Source organism: Phoenix dactylifera, chromosome 3 (genome assembly GCF_051530095.1).
Source record: "Phoenix dactylifera cultivar Ajwa chromosome 3, Ajwa_hap1_PhDact_Kaust_v1.1, whole genome shotgun sequence".
Lineage (NCBI taxonomy): Eukaryota > Viridiplantae > Streptophyta > Magnoliopsida > Arecales > Arecaceae > Phoenix > Phoenix dactylifera.
The window spans coordinates 40,380,056-40,398,122 of record NC_143192.1 but is presented as its reverse complement, the minus strand read 5'-3'; the positions used below and the strand labels follow the sequence as shown (position 1 = coordinate 40,398,122).

The window sequence follows — 18,067 nt, the reverse complement described above, 5'->3', positions numbered from 1 at the left end:
ACCAAACTACAAAGTGCTTTTAGCATCAAGAATGATAAAAAAAAATTATATAATGCTTTCAATTATCTAACTATTTATGCAATCAAAAATTATCATTATAAATATTATTGATTTTAAAAATATTTATCTAATATTTAATCTAATTAATATAATAAATGATAAATAATTATATTTATATAATAAATATAATAATATTTATAATACTATTATACGATAATCATAATATTATTACAATATATAATAGTATATTACTACAATATAATTTTAAAATATAATATTGGTAGTGATATAACATAAGATAATAATATTACCACATTATATTGTTATTAGATTATAGCATTAAAATTGTTATTATAAATTATGGTTTGCTTATAAGTTATCTTTTATTCTAATCTAAATAATAAATATTTCTAACAAGTGATTACCGCATAACAAGAATATTATATTAGTAAACTGAATAGTTTTTGATTGTAACATCAATATAAATGTTTAACTTTGTTCCGTACTTTTTTCTTTTCATGGTTTATCAATTTCTAAATAATTAGGCAGGAGTGGATTTATTATAATGTTGCTAAATATCCATAATTATATGATTATAATGTTGAAACTAAATATTCGTAATAAAAAATTATTTTAAATTACTTTTAGAAAGTTTCTCAATGCTTGAATCTAGATCTCTCCAGTGAGTCCAAGGAAAAAAAAAAAAAACTACTTTCAAATCCGTCTCAAGTTGAGTTTTTTACCTAAAAGCTTCAAATTGGAGCTTTCTCTTGTAAATCTTTTTCAGAAGCCCTATTGCAAAATTTTTATCAAATATCTCAAAATCAACCCGGATGATGAAGTATGAATGCCAGGACCCAAACTAATTCAAGTAAAACACACGGGTTTTCAAGTTCTTCATGAGCTGAAGGAAAATACGCAAAGTTCATTAAAAGCTCATCGTGTCAAATATGTGGCCATCGGTACTCATCTTCTAGTTGTTCAATGAACTTGTGTGCTGGAAAGCACCGGATAACCAAGCTGGCCTCAGAGGCATACTTAAACCATACAGAATGTGAAATAAACTGATCAGAATTAACATGAATGAAGGGCTCTAAAACTCTGATTAATTCAAGTAACAAGCTAAACACTCAGGAATTGGAAACTATAGCAAATCACATCAAGATAAATACTTAAACAATAAGATAAACTCTTATTGTTTAGTAACAATAAGATCTCTCTTAACACTTCCCGCAGCAAAACTACAATGTAAATGGTAGCGCACAAAAGCAACAGAAACACTAAAAATTTTCTCCATATTGTTCTCTACTAAATGCACCATTAGAATAATGTCTTAGACGTATGCTTTTAGCGCTTACCATCCTTTTTGTGCTTCTCCAATCACATCCTATTACACAGAGTTCAAGTGTTCTAGGGCATTAATGGAATTTCAAAGGGTTAATATTGTACAATTCGCAATGCAAAAAGTAGCGCCTCCCCTCCCCGACCCGACCCGACCCCCAAAAGGAAAAGGCCAGAAAAAAAAAAAAACAAGAGGAAGAAGAGAGGACACGAAACGGGATTAAACCCATTTATTGTCACTTGTTCCGCTACAGGAAAAAGATGAGCATGCAGCACACAAGGAGGGGAATCCCCAAACAAAAATTAGGGTCAACCTCCTGCTTTTCCCTCACCATTTCTTGGAGTCCTCATAATCTTTCATATTCATCAGATGCTGTGCAAGGACGCAAGAACAAGTCATTCAAAGTAAGTAACATCTATTAAATTACTCATAATCCTTACTAAAATCATGTGATTATTTTTTCCTATACCAAAAATAAGACAACAGATATTTATAGTTTCTTAAAAAAGGCCCTACATGAAAGGTACGAAATTTTCAAGTAAAAACTAGCACAACAAATTACAGAGCTTTTATCAAGTGAACGTATATGCAATCAATTGCACCAAATCAGCCAGATATAATATGCTATCAGTTGAGAAGTACACAACTTGTAAGCCTTTCATGTTTGTTACAGACTAAACATTAGGATTGTTGATCTTCAGTGCAAACAAATACATTTGATTAGAGAAACTAAAGTGAGTTTAGACATCAATATTTTATTGATTTATTATCAATTTTGGGATAAATTTGATGGATTTTAAAATTTCAATGAAGTGTCCTAATAGGTTTCTTTTGCAGGAGCATACCAATATCAATAATGGCCGGTAGATCAGAGGGTTGAAGCTTTAACCCTTTTTTTTTCCACACAAACTGAGACTCGAACTGCAATTTAATTACTCAGGTCCAGATCTTTTGGGATGCAGCACCTAAGAATCAAAACCTAGACCTGTAAGTAGAGAGGTGTGACCACTAAGGCAAGTCCCAGTTTGCATGGTTGAAGCTTCATTTGATCCAAAGGAAATCAGCAATCTAGATTTTTATCTTCCAAATTTCTTTTGTCCAGGAACTTCCTGTTAACGTTGTCTGCTAGTCAATTGGCCAATGCAGCATTTTTTTTTCCTATTGAGCAGCAAGCATAATATAGTTTCAACTACAAAATAGTGCAGCCAGATTTGTTATGTTCAATTTATTATTTAAAGAAATAATGGATATCAAACTTTTTGAAACTACAGATCTCAGCCATCTCACTTGGTGGCTGATACTGAGATCAACCAAGATCTTAGTTTATCCTGGCCAAGATGGTAGGTTGTGAAAATATGCAAACAACTGAAATGCTCTGAGATGTTGGTCAATGTATCAGAAGCAAGATACTGAAATATTGCCTCAGATAGTAAACCTAAGATCAATTGCCAATTTAAGACATTGATTTGAACATTTAATACTTAAAAAACAACTTAAGATAATAAAAGATTGACTGAAAAATCTTAGTTGATCTATTGATATCACATAGACCAATATCTAAATATATGTCAGTTGTCAGCCGAGATAATAATGTACTAGATTTTAGATCATTGTATTGGTGAGTGCACAATACCAATACTAACCAATATCTTGGCTAGAAACATTGGTGGAGAGATAGATGAAGACATATCTAATAAAAAAAAGAAAAAAGGACAAAAGGCTTGCAGTATCATATCATTTGAATGTTAGTCAATGAACAAGGCTTAACAGAACAAGATCAATGTAACAATAATGAAAATGTAGAGATATGGTACAGGCATGTGTGACAAAAGTCTAAGGCGGCCTTGATATGGAGAGTTCTCAAATTTGTAAAGAGTTGTAAATATCAAAGCAAGATCAAAGGTAACATGGTTGTAGGATGTCAGAAAGGATTATACTATATAGTGTAGAATTCAGTAAAAGAAAGGGTAAGGGGTTCCTGCCATTACAGGTTGGAGAGTCAGATGTATACAATCTTATCCCCGTATGCGAGAGGTTGTTTCCACTTTTTGAACCATCGACACTTAGGTCACAATGGAGCAACCTTACTGTTGTGCCAAAGCCCACCCTTTGGTGTAATATTCAATAACAAAAGCATAACCATTCATAACAAGGACTGTCATCTTGGCAGATAAGAATTCAAAGCCAACCCCAAAATGACGGGTCAAGGCTTGATGATTATGCTTATGTATCATAATTACTCCTAGTGTGATCCAATGTGCATAATTATGGAAAAATGGAAAATTTTAATCTTTGCAACTTGTATAAGAGCATCCATTTTTTCATCTTACAGTAGTATAGAGGGGAATGCAGCAAGGTACGATTTACAAAACAAGGAATAGTAGAGTCCAAATTACAGGGATCCCCTTAATTGTTTATTCCATATTTACACTAAAATTGACAAAACAGAAGACTAATTTGAAGATCATGGTGGGAATGCTGTTGCTAAAGAAGGTGCAAAAAAAAGGCCACAGCCACCACACCAATGATTTCTCAAATTTCATATTTAATGACTCATCCCGAGGCCCATTTAAATTTAGTAACATTTATGTATTTGTCTTATCTCAAATTGTATTTCCAGATTATTCCTTGATGACAAAATAAATTAAAATATGCATAAAAAAACTGTTGTGGTTATGGCACATTACTTGTCTTCTCATTATATTTAGTCTTTTCACAATGAGTTGAACATTGTGCCTTTTTATTATCACTTTTATATTCTTTTTCTTGTTTATGACATACCAAACTACCAATTAACTAGAGAAAGAATGACAGAAAACAACTTAGTAGCCCTACGTTGATCATACAAGGTGATAAAAAAAATACATATTCTTAGCCAAGTAACCCAGGGTTTTGAAAAAATTTGAAGCCAAGCTACAAATAATTTTAGGGAATAACTTTAATTTTTTCTTGTTAGTGCTAAAGAGATAGTATAGGGAGTAGCTTGACTTCAATCCAATATTTGCAATATCAACCTGCAACAGCTGTACAAGGTGTGCTGAATTGACAAGGTATGGTACCAGTAAGGTACAAGGACTTGATGTACTCTCACAGTGACATATGGTACAACTGCTGTCTTGACTCCAATAGCGTACCTAACAGGTGGGTACTGTACCAATTGACCGTACCAGTAAGTTATAGGTATGAGGTCTGGTACTTAAGTGAAGACCTTGCCTTAATCATTACTATAGCCAACCTTTTTTTCTTTTGGATTACAAATTGTCCAATCTAATTATTGTTCATCCACCCCAAGAAAATAAATAATCTGCATGTTTAGTTTAACCAATCAACTATGTGCAATACAAAATAAATAATGAATAATAAATAGGATTTGATTACTGTATGACACACACAGTCTGATACCTTAAGGAAGCAAACAGGGGACGAACTTTTTCAAAAATCTCATCCGTAGTTCCCTCTGCATTGATCTGCAGGCATGATATTCATTATAGTTACAGCTGGAATAAAGGTTAAGAAATGGTTAATTCTTTAGCTTATATATATCACATGCATAACCTCAGATTGCATGTATACTACTTAAGGATGGACTACAAGAGAACATTAGCTGTAAAAATCAACAATTTTCAAACTTTAATGAAATTATGGATGGTGCAGAGGCATGTTGTGAAGAAATAGTCACAGGCAATCCGGTCCAAATCATGGCAATTGAAACCAGTAAAATCTGACGACAAACCAGGCAGACAGGAATAAATTAACTGAGATCTTTAGTTTGAAAAAAAGAGAGCATCTTCAAAAGTAAGTTTACATAAAAACCTGTTCGGGTGACAGCACAATAAATATTTACAGAGGTTCTTAAAATGTCAATTTCCTGAAAATTAGTGTTCCTGGTAAGCAACACTGGCATGAACATTTGAACGGTTGGACTACTAGCAGATGCTAAATGAAGTCAAAATCTGGTTGCAATGGTCCAAAAAACAGGAGAAAGTCTAGGGATCAATGATTTGCATGATTAGAAATTTAACAGATATTAGCAAATTAAAAGTGACAGATAAGAAGAAGGTCTATTCACATAGAAGAATCGGTGTCCATTGCAAACCCTTGTAAATGAATCATTTTGCATTAATTTCTTAATGTTTTAAATAAAAAGATCTTGAAAAAGGAACAACTAAATATCTTGAACCATTAAAACAAAGATATCTATCTATTAACCAGAAACTCACAGTCAGAAATGGTCTAAAAGAATGGCAAGCATATGAACTTAAAGGAGCTTGTCTACTGGTAGAACTGAGTGAGAATGATCTTAAACTACAGACAAAAAATAAATTCAAATTCATGACATTCTTTGATAAGAAAAGGCGAAGGACTCAGTTTAGCACACAACTAGAGGTAGAATTGGTCCAAGAACTTCAAAATGCAAAAGAAATATCATCACAGATTCATATCCAAGAACGACAAAAATGCAAAAAAGAACATTTTCAAATTACCTTGTAAACTTTTCCCTTTGCAGAGTAATGGTTAATAACAGGAAGATTTAATTTCTCAAACACTTTAAGTCGTTTCTTTATCGTCTCAATATTATCATCAATTCTCCCCTGATCAGAAATAACCAGATATTACAATGGAACAACTCCACTTCAAATGAGATATGAAGGAGATTCTGAATTCCTTGAGATTGCATTCAAAGTTGCTAAACCAACCTGATTACGGTTTAGCACTCGTTTCACCATTTCCTCCTCTGGGCAGTCAAAGAAGAGAACAAGGTCTGGTTCTACTCCAACCTGCATTGCAGAAAAAGTGAAGATTATAAAGCAGTCTTTTTATATTAAGAAGAGGCATAAACTTGCAAGATAGTAATAGCCATCAACCATGTTATGATGCAGGAGTCAAATCATCATGACAATGCAATCATGCAAATATTGTTCTCAGCAAATAAGGTACCAGAACCAATCTGCACAGCACATGATGTGAACATCATGAAGCACTATATTTAGGAAGAAGAGGCAAGAATTTGCAAAAAGCATTACCCAACAACCATGTGACGATGCAGGAATCATATCATCATAGAAACACAATCATATAAATGTTTGTGCCAGAAAATAAGTTAAAATACCCAAACATATAACGCCATATGCTCATTTATTACATTTGCAGAAGTTTCTTATTTGAATAGCTTTTTGTTTATGATCAAATATATCAATCGTAACTGGACCCCATGATATTCTATAGTTAAATGCCTAGTCCATTTCAGAAATTATAGATAGGAGAAAACTTGTAGAGTAACCTGTTCGTCAAAAGACTGAAAACACAACTCCGAGGACTACCAATAGTCACATCAGTTCACAGGTACATTCCATGGCTTTGCACTCTATGTATATCTTAGATCTTCCAGCCAAATTCTGTTTTTCACCCTTCCACAAGACAAGATTTCCTCCAATGAAATGCACAGTGATTTATAATTAATTCCCATTTGATAAAAACCTATATATCTCTGTTAATATTGAAATGACTATCATTAGAAGCAAATCCTTAAACCATCATGCTTAGGAGTTCTTCGAACAAGCATAAATGGACAAACACATAAAGACAAATAATTTACCCTATTCAGAGACATCCTGATTCGACATTTACTAGTTAAAATGATCAGTTAAGCATCAATAAGCTTCAACTTCAGGATACAAACCAAGTCTATCCTCTAAAAGGGGCACATGCAATTTAGCATAGTAGGATTATCTTTTAAATGAATTCACAGTTCAAGCCAATCTATATATTCAGTTTACTAGCAAAAGTAGCAATGTAAATATCATAATGAAGCTTGCCTCTAAATAGGAATGAAAATTATCTTCCAGTAACTTGGCCTAGTTGGATTATCTTTTAAACCACAACAGAGGGTTCTGAAGTATCAGGTTCAAGTTCCCATCGATTCCAGGTTGGATAACAGCCTAAAAATACAGCTGTCCATCTGAACCAAACCCTTATTTTGGAAAATATTAAGCATCCGAAATTACCTGGAATTTTGTCAACTTAGATAAGCCTTGCTCTTTTAATACATGATTTAATGTTTTGCTCGGACTGCAAATGCAGTAAATCAAAATTAAAATATTTCTGGTTTCAAGTGGTGCCAATCCAAGACAAGGGCCAGCGTCGGGGTTTTGGCTGAAATCGGCTTATCAAAACGAAGTCAATATATATACAAGATATCTATGTCAATTTTGTCAATACTTGGTTTACCGAAATGCCAGGAAAAATTTACTTGAAATTTCAAAGAAAACTTAGATTTTGTGAGCTTTGAAAATATTTGGAAGAACATGAGGACAGAAGTGGGCTCAGTGTGTAGAAACAATAAGATCTCTCTAGCACTTTCAGCACCAAATCTACAATGTAAATGGTAGGGCACAAAAGAAACTGAATGACCAAAAATTTTCTCCATATTATTCTCGACTGTGATGAAATATTAGAAATTTCTTAGATGTATGCTTTAGGCTCTACCATCCCTTTTGTGCTTCTCCAATCATATCCCAATGAATTTGAATGTTCTATGGCATTCATGAAATTTCAAAAGGATTAAGACTTAAGATTGTACAATTCATGATGCAAAAACTAGCTCCTCGCCCCACTCCAACCACAAAAAAAAAAAAAAAAATCCTGCCCAGCCTACCCATGAACCCTCCTTTGGGCCTAGCCTGCTTTAACCCCCCCAAAAAAAAGAGATTTGGAAGCATTGCAACATCAACTTTTCAAAGATATTCACTGGAAGGTGAACTGTTGACATAGATCATAAATGTTCTTAAACCTCAATTTATCATGCTCCCTCTATATAGAAAAGAAATAGATAAATGGGATAAGGCTTGCTGAGTAAGAGATTATTTGGACAAAGGTTTAAGCAGCAGCAATGAGGTCCATCCAGAGTTTCAAATGAAGAGACCCAAAAGCAAAGATGCAAACCAGGAAGTCCAAATTAATTAAAGCAAGGAGAAGGGGTGGTGTAGGTTCACAGAGAAAGATGATGCTTCTCTAAATGGGAATAAATGGCAAAGCAAGATTTTTAGGGTCTATACTAATGATATAGCATATAGCTTTTAGCATGGTAATGATTTTTTAAATGGTATCTCACTGTTAATACACATTCTAATTGTCTAGAAGAGAACCTTTTTTCCTCATAGGTAGAGATGGTGCATTTTGTATTCTAGTTGACCCAATGATAAGAATGAAGATTAATAATTACAAGCTGTCTAGTTCTTCAAGAGCTCTCACAGAAGTTTTTTTTTTTTTGCAGAGGACATGTACCAAAAATTTCAAAACAACTTTCAACAAACATACAGAGGTAGTGTTAAGATGATACAATTATTAGTAAAACACAAAAAACATAAATTTGTTGACCAATTATGCATGGAAGGTAGAAACTCACTATTCGTTCAAAAGCAATTCGATTTTCATCACTCCGAGGAAAACCATCAATTAGAATTTTATGGTTCTTGCTTGATTCAATTGCTCTGCGGATCAAATTGACTGTTATTTCTGAGGGAACAATCTTTCCTTCCTTGATTATGTCCCAGATCATTGCTCTGTAAAGCGACAGCCCAGAAGCTCGTCAAAGCATATTGAAAATTTCTAGTTGATATCATACTAAAATCCAAGTACAATGAAATATCAATGCCGCCATATACCTGTTTTCATTATCAGAGGACATTTCCTTTCTCAACAGGTCACCAGCACTTAGATGTGCAAATCCAAAGGTTTCTGCGATTTTTACACATTGCGTCCCTTTGCCACTCCCAGGACCACCTTGAACAAAGTCAAATAATTGATTAAACAAACAGTAATTACACCATGTACATGTTCTAATAAAACCAGACTTAAATTTGAGAAAGGAAACTTCAAGCATAAAACTTGCTTGCATGGGGGATGAGCAAAACAAAAAAAACACAAAAAGAATAAAGAGAATCCGATAGCTCTATAAGTGAACATGAAATCAAGCCATCTAATCTGAATGACAATTACACTTGTAATGTGCAATATGATATAGAAAATATTCAAACATTGTTGACATCCAACTATTAAGGACAAACTTCTGTCAAGCTAGGGTGTTTACAGTTAAAGATAAAAGGGTGCTATGGATAAATTTTAACCAAAAAAAGGGAAAGATGGAAACTATTAAGAGAATTAGATACTACTCCAAGCAATCAACAGAATATTTTCCATTAGATTTAGTGGAATTCATCTCGTGTTCATTATATAGTAGATGAAGTTAAATTTACTCAGCTACTGATAAAAATGCAATATTCTGGAGTTGGGATTACGTTTATCGTTCATATAAATAACCCTAGCATTGCCGGTCTCAAGCCAATAAGAGAAAGGTGGAGGGCTAATGTTAAGCTGACAGCCCTTTTTTTTCTGGAAAAAAAATAGTCAAGCTGTGAAATGTATCCAAGTTTGATACACATGAATGTCAGAAAAGGCTCTATATAGGAAAGCTCGGCAAATAGATCCATGAAGCTGGCCCCAACAGTTGGGACAAAGCAAATATAAGAAATAAGAAAAATGGCTTAAAAGTTTCAGCTGAAGCTCCAAAGCAGAAGGCAAAACATTTCAGTCTTGGCATGAACCATGCCAGACTCAACTCCAACTTTTAACTGAAACTGAATTATGCAGCCAGATTTATTAAATACATGGACAATTTATGTTGCTTTCTGTCATTTATTAAAATTCCAAAAAGAATTTTCCAAGTAATAAAGTTGAATTTTGCAAGCTTTGAGAAGAATTGGCAGAATTCAAATATTGGGTTTCCAAAGAAATCCAGAGAAGTAAATTCTTGACATAGTCTTGGCTATCCTACAGAAGTAAATCTTGTAGATGTTCAAATTTTCATGTGTTAGATTGTCATTAAATAATAAAATAATATCGTTATAATCAAGAAAGATGTGAAACATACATGCAGAGAGGCTGTTTCCATATTTCGAATCTGTAAGACTCAGGTCACAATGGAACAACCTTACCATTGCAACACGGCCCACCCTCTACATGACTTCAAGATATATTTAAAGTAATCTATGTTAAGTTAAGGAAAAGAACTACTCCTCTTTTCTTGATCAACAAGTATCTATGACACAAGTGAAGTACACCTGTGAACATATCAGAAAAGTACAAAAAAAGTTTCAGGTCAAAACAACAAATTAAGTCTCTGCACTTTGCAGTTTCAAAAAGAAAAATGGCTATCTCATAACAAGCTAATTTTGTTATCATCAAAAAAAAAAAAAAAACAACTTACCCAAGACAAAAGTTATAAAAGGACTTCTTTGATTAGAGGCACCCTCTTTTGCCTACATCAAAAGAAAAAAGAGGTCATCAAATGGCTACATATAAATATGCAAGTGTTACCAGGTATTTAACAAAAGAACATTTATAGCACGAAATAAACAAATCCCAAAACTGATATTAGGACACTTCAATATTATTAGTCACAAAAGACTTGGCACTCAAAAAAAATTAAAAATCATGAATTAGCAGATGGATTGAAGCATACAATAATATTATCAAACATAAATCATAGCATGCATCTATAGATTTCATAACTAAATACCAGAAAACAATATCTTGAATATACAAATATACCAACTTCACAATTTCTGTAGTAAAGAGTTCCACAAACTTCAAGCCATTTGGTATCTGCATTTAAAATTCAGAAAAAGATAATCAAAAGCTAGAAATCAACAAAGTTAAAAAATATAAACAAAGACCATTTAAATGAAAAAAAATATAAGACAAGAAAATGATAGATGTCCTGATAAGGAAAACATGCACATCACTAGGTGATTTTGTTGATTATACATATTAGTATACCACATTATCTTTTGCAAGGGGGATTTGCAGAAAGAGTCCACATTATTTTAATATCCCTTTTTTTTATGCAGATAAGTCTATTTTGCACTTTTTCGACCATTATGTCCTTCCTCTAAGATGCATGCACATATTTACATTAGTCAATGCACGCATGTCAGTAATTAATGCACACATTATACAGGTCTATGCACATGTAAAAATGTGTTTACAAGCAGTCATGAGGGAAGGGGTTCAATGGTCCTCTAAAGTTCAAAATGAACCAATTCTACCAAAAGAATACATGTGTTCCATTTTTGCAAATATGAAGGAGATGGTCTTTTCTTGTAAAAAAAAACTTTGCAGGGGGTAGGCAAACTGGATGAGTATGTGAAATGAAATAAAATAAACTCGTTAATTCGGAAGATACCTTACACATTCTTAAAGCTAAGTGATGTTTGACAATTATGAAAAGTGGTCTATTCATAAAGTGAACACCATATACCCACATGATCAATATAGACGATTCTAATTATAGAATTGTGAGAGCAAGTTGTCACTTCATATGGCCTTCATCTAGAATTCATTGGATTTTGGCATAACCAATCCAGTTTATAAATTAGAACTTTAAATTTACATATGAATCAAACTCTACCACATCTCAAATACTTTAGTTCGCAATTACTCTAAACATACATACGGGCCAACCCCCATCACATGCCATTAATTTCCCTTGTTATGTTCACCAAATCAAGATGCACATGAACAAATGAAACATCTAGTCAAGTATCATATTTGGGCAAAAACAGATCCAATGCCCTACTTTCTAGGGAAAGTTGGCTGTCTTCCACTTAGCACCTAAGCATACAAAAGGTGGCCTGAAACATCATAGATATTCTTCTTGTTTTATATAACTAGCTGTCTTCCACTTAGCACCTAAGCATACAAAAGGTAGCCTGAAACATCATAGATATTCTTCTTGTTTATATAACTAATCTTCTCTGGTCAGTCTGTTCCATTTTTTTTGTTTTTATTGTATAAAGCATAGTTGTCAAATAGCCCAGAAAAGACCCTAAGTAAAAGTCACTTAATCAATTTTTGATTCAACAACTTCATCTATATGGCCAGATTTTTGTGCCATTTCTATAAATTGACATCTTAAAATATCTTAAGGCATACCTAGTGAAAATAAACAATAAATATCACTTTATATTGTAGTTCACAGAATATGATATATCGAAGCTTATATTTATACTGGACCAATAAATTTAAAATAGTAAAGATAAGACTTATGCTATTGTTGTCTAAGCTCAAGTGACAGACTGTTGACATCCCTGGGTCTTTACTCTTGCTGGGTATTAGAATTTTGGTCCAGGTTTTTGAATCAATACCTTCTCATAGCCACCTGTTTAACCTTAACTTTCCGATATGTTGATTATTTCTAATACAAACTAATTTTTATTTTGTGCATCTTTGGTTTGTCATATCTTAATCCCTTATTAACGTCCATCTCCTTTACATAAAGAAACCTCAAGAAAAAAAATGTATAAAACATATGTACCATTAACATATAACGTGAAAATACAAATATGCACATATAAATAATAAAATAATATGCACATGTATAAAATATAAAAAATCTCTGTAACAGACCTATAAATATATGCATGTATCCATATATACATGTGCATACACGAGTATGCATTAACCTATTAAATGTGTATACACACATATTCACATATTTATGTTTATATATAATAAACATTTACATATTTATGTGCGTGTGGGCACCTATCAACATACATGCATACATACATATATAAATAGATATAGAGGTGAACTGGGCTCCTTACAACTAGATCTGGGACTGGGTCCAGCCAATTCCTTAGCCACAAGATGAGCATGGATCTCAATGCTCTAACACCCAAAAGGAGGAAAAAAAGAAAAATATCAAATCGAGAGAGGTGTACGACTATCCCTCTCTCCATGCTACCTCCCTTGCTCTCTCCCCCTCTCTCTTTTTCGCTCTCCTCTGCTCTCTCCCTCATTCTCTCCCTTCTCTGCTCTCTGTCTATTTCTCCATCTCCCTTTTTCTTCTGCTACTCTCTCTTCCTTTCTCTCTCATCTCAAAGATACCCCCATTCTCCCCCTTCTCTCTCTCTCTCTCTCTCTCTCTCTCTCTCTCTCTCAAAGAGGCCCACCCTCCGCTGCGCTCTTTTTGTCCCTCTCTCTTGGAGCTCTCTCTCTCTCTTAGAGGTCTACCCATTCTGTGCTTTTCTCTAAGACCGGTCGACTTTCTTTGGTCATGGTGGCAGAGGCCAAGGAACCACCTCCCTGGAGGTCCTCCCTAAAGACATCCAGGATATGATAACTTGTGTACATAAGATCCTAGGCTTGGATGACAAAGTTGAATGGGCTTCCATAGTAACCAAGGGATTATGATTATTTTAATATCATGAAAAAGAAAAACCCAATAAAGCACAAGTACATTCCTAATTTCCTATTGCTTCCGAGGGAGGATCGTACTCCTCTCTTCATTTTGATATTTTCTTCTTTGTTTCCTTTTACGATGACAAAATGAAAGAGAGAGGAGTATACTAGGGGGCATTGGAGCATTGAGATTCATGCTCATTCAATGGCTGGAGAACCGGTTGGATCTAGTCCCATATCTTGCCGTGAGAAACTCAATTCACCTCCCCCCCCTCTCTCTCTATATATATATATAACATATATATAAAGTTTTGCATGTGTGCATGTGGTCACACACAGAGATGGACGCACGCATGCATCGATACATACATACATGAATAAATGTATGTTGTTTGTATACATACATACATATGTGTGTGTTTGTATGTGTAAGTTTTGTATGTACGAATATGGTCCAAGTGACACATAAGTGTTCTGAGGCTTGTGTATCACCGGGGTGATCCTTTGTAACAATGACAGTATGTTGCTACAATCATGTCAATACAATATATCTCCTCTAGTTTGCACACAAGTTTATCTTGAATGATGCTGCCCACGCCTGAGATTGCATGATCTTTTATAACACTACATCAAAACTTATTGGGACCAATACTTATGAGCAAAACTTATGTGCTACTGCAGTAGTTCTAAAACCCATAAGGTAGCATAAAGCATGGCTCAATACGCATAGAGGAAAGAGGCATGATGCATAATTATTTAATACAATAGTTGGATCCCTCCTGATTTAAGCTCCTAATCTAGGAGAGATTAGAAATGGAACCGATCAACCCACTGTAGGAGTGGATGGAGTATAGATGGACAAATGATTAAATGTGGTTTCTCATTATCAGTTTGGGTTTTAAGCCTTGAATATAAGTGGTTGGCCATAGACTTGACCCAATTATTCATTCAGAGACCAGAGATGATGTTACCTGATGGATTATGCAAGTTTGGATAGGCAGTTTATTTGCTTTTGAAATATAATAAAAATTAATATCTCCTTGAACTAGGTTGTGTTCCTAGTTATCTATTTTTAAGGTGCACACGACCCTTAAAAGTCTACATTCTCTGATTTACTCCCCACCCCCCAAAAAACACCCTCCTTCTCTCAGAATGTTCTAGAACAAGCCAATTAATGTTCTATAAATAATATGAGCTTCTTTTTCAACACCAAAGATACCAAGTTGTGACTGACAACTCCAAGCAATTACTGAAAGTGAAACTATTGTTGTTGAGCATAATAAAGGTCACAATTTCAGGTGCACCCTATCTGAAAAGACGCCATTTAATTTTTGATTAGACTAGCATATCGAATGGCAAACTGCTAGGGTCCCTTTCTTGGTTTATAACATGCACAGCTATTTACTCAAGCCAGTTAGACCTACAGAATCCATTGTTAGCACTAGCTATCTCACACTGTCAATTCTCATATTCATGAAACCTGTGTACTCTGAATATACAAAAGCAAATCAATTTTGTAAGTTTCATAAGACAGATAAAAAGTGAACCTGGATAAGCTGTTATTCAAGAAATAACCTTTACTACGAGTCACCATGTGTGGAAAAAAGGGTTCCAGAATCATACAAAGCTCGTTGACAGGTCAATAGATTTGTGCAAGCTTAAGTATTGTTCTCATGAACTACAAGGCTATTCGCCATAATCCCTGTCTCATGCAGTAGGGATAATGTCAAAAGGATAAGATGACATTTGCAAACATAATATTTGACAGATATGCATTTTTTTTTTTATTATTTTTTGAATTCGCAAGAAGGTTAATATCATGACTTACCACATATTGATACAGCATTTTAAGGTAGATTCAGCTAAGAAAGAAAATTGCATGAAACATTTATTGCATGTCCTTTATTTCACCTCCATCCTTCAAATATATACTACTCGTTGTTCTAATTATTCAGCATGACTGTTTCCATCATTGTTGATCGTATAAGGTATTTCAAATGCCATCTTATGCTGCTAATAAATAAGGGAACCGTTTAGGGTACAGAACCAGCCAGTCGTCCATGTATCTGGTGATCATATCCTCTCTTCGGTACAATTATCAGAAGTATCTTGACATAAACACAATAAAACCCATCCATGTGCTACGACTTTAAGTCAATTCCTCAAACAACGTAAATGCTCAGCGATAGCTATACTCAAACAGGAAGTAACCATACTCTAATCTTTAACGATGTCAGGTCGAGCAATGGCAGCCCAAAATTTCCAAAGCTTCGTATGAATATACACAGACTAAGCAGCCCCTTATACTCCTCAAATTAATCTTTTCTGTTATATCTGAAGCAAGGGAAATTAGGAGGAAACAAGAATCCATCATAACCTTTTCCGAGAGAACCTAATCTTGAAACGAGATCTTCGAAGCCCATGGAGATTAACTTACCCTATCTATCTCTGCATCATTCAAGAACCCATATAAGAAATTTTCTCTAATAGCATGGACACAACATTCTTTTCTTTCCTTTTTTTGATCTTTTAACAAAAAGACGATGATTCTTGAAAAACAAAGAGCCTTTTTGAGATCCTCCAAGATCTCTTGGTTGTCCCCATTGGCAGCTATATAATACCAAAAATAAGAAGAAAAAAGGAGATGGAATTACTGACCCACTGGTGGTGCAAGGAGCTGGTGGAAGAAGAAGAAGAAGAACAGGAGATCCATGTGGAAAAGAACGCCGCCCGTCTCCACATCTCCGCTAATCAAAGCCGAGCCCACACCTCTCTCTCTCTCTCTCTCTCTCTCTCTTCTCTCTCTCTCTCTCTCTCTCTCTCTGTGTCTGTCTGTCTGTCTCTGAGGCGTTTTTCTTTTTTTTTTCTTCTTTCTTGGCCTCGATCCGCCTCCCGTGAAACAGGCGTCGGCGTCACCTCTCAGTGTTTTTTTCTTTGCGCCTCTGGGAAGAGTAAAGAACGGACCTGACCTGATTTTAAACCTGACCCAACCCAAAAACAGTCCCATGGTTTAAAATAAAATGGGGTGTTTTTTTTTTTTCCGCATACCGGCACCTCACTACATACAGCCATGAGTATGTCTGAAGTAGTCACAATATAAAATACACTCCAGTGCCAATGGCACTTGCTCCAATACCTCCCAAGTGACGTCTTTTGAGTGATGTGCTGCAAAGGAGGCGATCCAGTCTGCCGCATTATTTGCTTCTCGAAATATATGTATGACATTGAAGAAATCAGACTCCTCCAAAAGGTGATAAATATCACTGCCTAAGGGGTGCAAGTCTATCATGACACGCCCGCTCTGGATCCAGTCGATCACTATAGCTGAGTCGTCCTCAAGAAATATCCGTCGCGCACCCAGGTGCACTTTGGCATGGATAAGGCTCTTCCATGCCGCACACAGCTCCACCACTGAGACTGACTTATCAAAGATACGCCGGCCTCCGGCTGCAATCAATCTGGAGTCATGGTTTTTAATCACAAAGCCCATCCCGCATCTGCAGTCATCCTCTGAGACACTGCCATCGAAGTTTACCTTAAAAAAACTAGGAGGTGGGGGCTCCTAGAATACCATCGGTATCGTGTACCTAGGCCGTTTTAATAATGCATTTGGAGAGCCATTACGTTTTGCATGCATTATAGAATAATGACGGGAAAGGATAATAGCTGTTGTAATAATCCTTATTTAGTGTTACAGCAGCTATTATAAAATGGAATAATAATTTTTCAAAATCAATTTTTTTCAAAAAAAAACTGTTCCGCCCGAAGAAAAAATTTTGATGTACTAAATAATTTTTATTAAAAAATATTGTTGTAAACAAAAACATTTTTATTTGCTCTTTCACGGCAGTCTCCAGCGAAAAATTTTGATTTTGCGTTCTTATGATAGAATTCCATTTTATGGTATCAATGTGCTGGTGGCCTTGTATCAATCGATGATGCAGAGGAATTCTTTGCCTCCTATTATATATGATATTTCTTATTTAGATGCTAAGATGAGGCTACCATGGTTGTTTCCAACTAATAAGTTGCTTCTCAGGTTTAAAACTAGCTTTTCGAAACTCAATCTTGTAGAAGTTATATCTTGGATCACCTAGTACTTGTAATGTGACTTTATTATTTAGAAATCGAGGCATTAATATGTAATCGATGTCAAGAAATTCCCAAAATTTAGTAGAGATGTACAAAGCAATGAACTGTGTTAGGCAACAAGTTAGAAAGAGAGTTCAATGCATAAATTCCGTATCAAATTCATGCATATTGACCTGGAAGGTTTATGCATCTGCTGTTAGTCTACCGAAAGATTACAGAAATTAGATGGTAATGGTTCACTGGAAGCAAAGACCATTGAGGTACTGTAACTATAGATGAATGGCTTTGACAGTAGTCTTTGTTAATCTTTGATGTGTCTGGATTTTGGCTATCGATGAAATTCTCTTAAAAATGCAAGCAACCAGCCTGCAACCTGGCAATCAGTTTGAC

At 34.7% G+C, this 18,067-nt stretch overlaps 1 protein-coding gene across 3 annotated transcripts; it reads right to left on the bottom strand.

Moving 5' to 3' along the window:
- Positions 1–1,080: 1,080 nt before the first annotated feature.
- Positions 1,081–16,529, bottom strand: LOC103703537 (UMP-CMP kinase). Of its 3 annotated transcripts, XM_008786417.5 has the most exons (9): positions 16,244–16,529; positions 10,952–11,005; positions 10,608–10,659; positions 9,007–9,124; positions 8,748–8,904; positions 6,040–6,120; positions 5,827–5,934; positions 4,745–4,809; positions 1,081–1,714 (listed from the first exon to the last, which is right to left on the bottom strand). In XM_008786417.5, exons 1-9 carry the CDS (start codon positions 16,325–16,327, stop codon positions 1,708–1,710), a joined length of 726 nt encoding a protein of 241 aa, XP_008784639.4. In that variant the 5' UTR covers positions 16,328–16,529; the 3' UTR covers positions 1,081–1,707. The 3 variants fall into 3 exon arrangements, with proteins under 3 accessions (XP_008784639.4, XP_088574518.2, XP_088574517.1); XM_088718392.2 differs by lacking the exon at positions 5,827–5,934 and having other exon boundaries at positions 1,138–1,714; XM_088718391.2 differs by lacking the exon at positions 1,081–1,714 and having other exon boundaries at positions 4,749–4,839; positions 16,244–16,512.
- Positions 16,530–18,067: the final 1,538 nt, after the last annotated feature.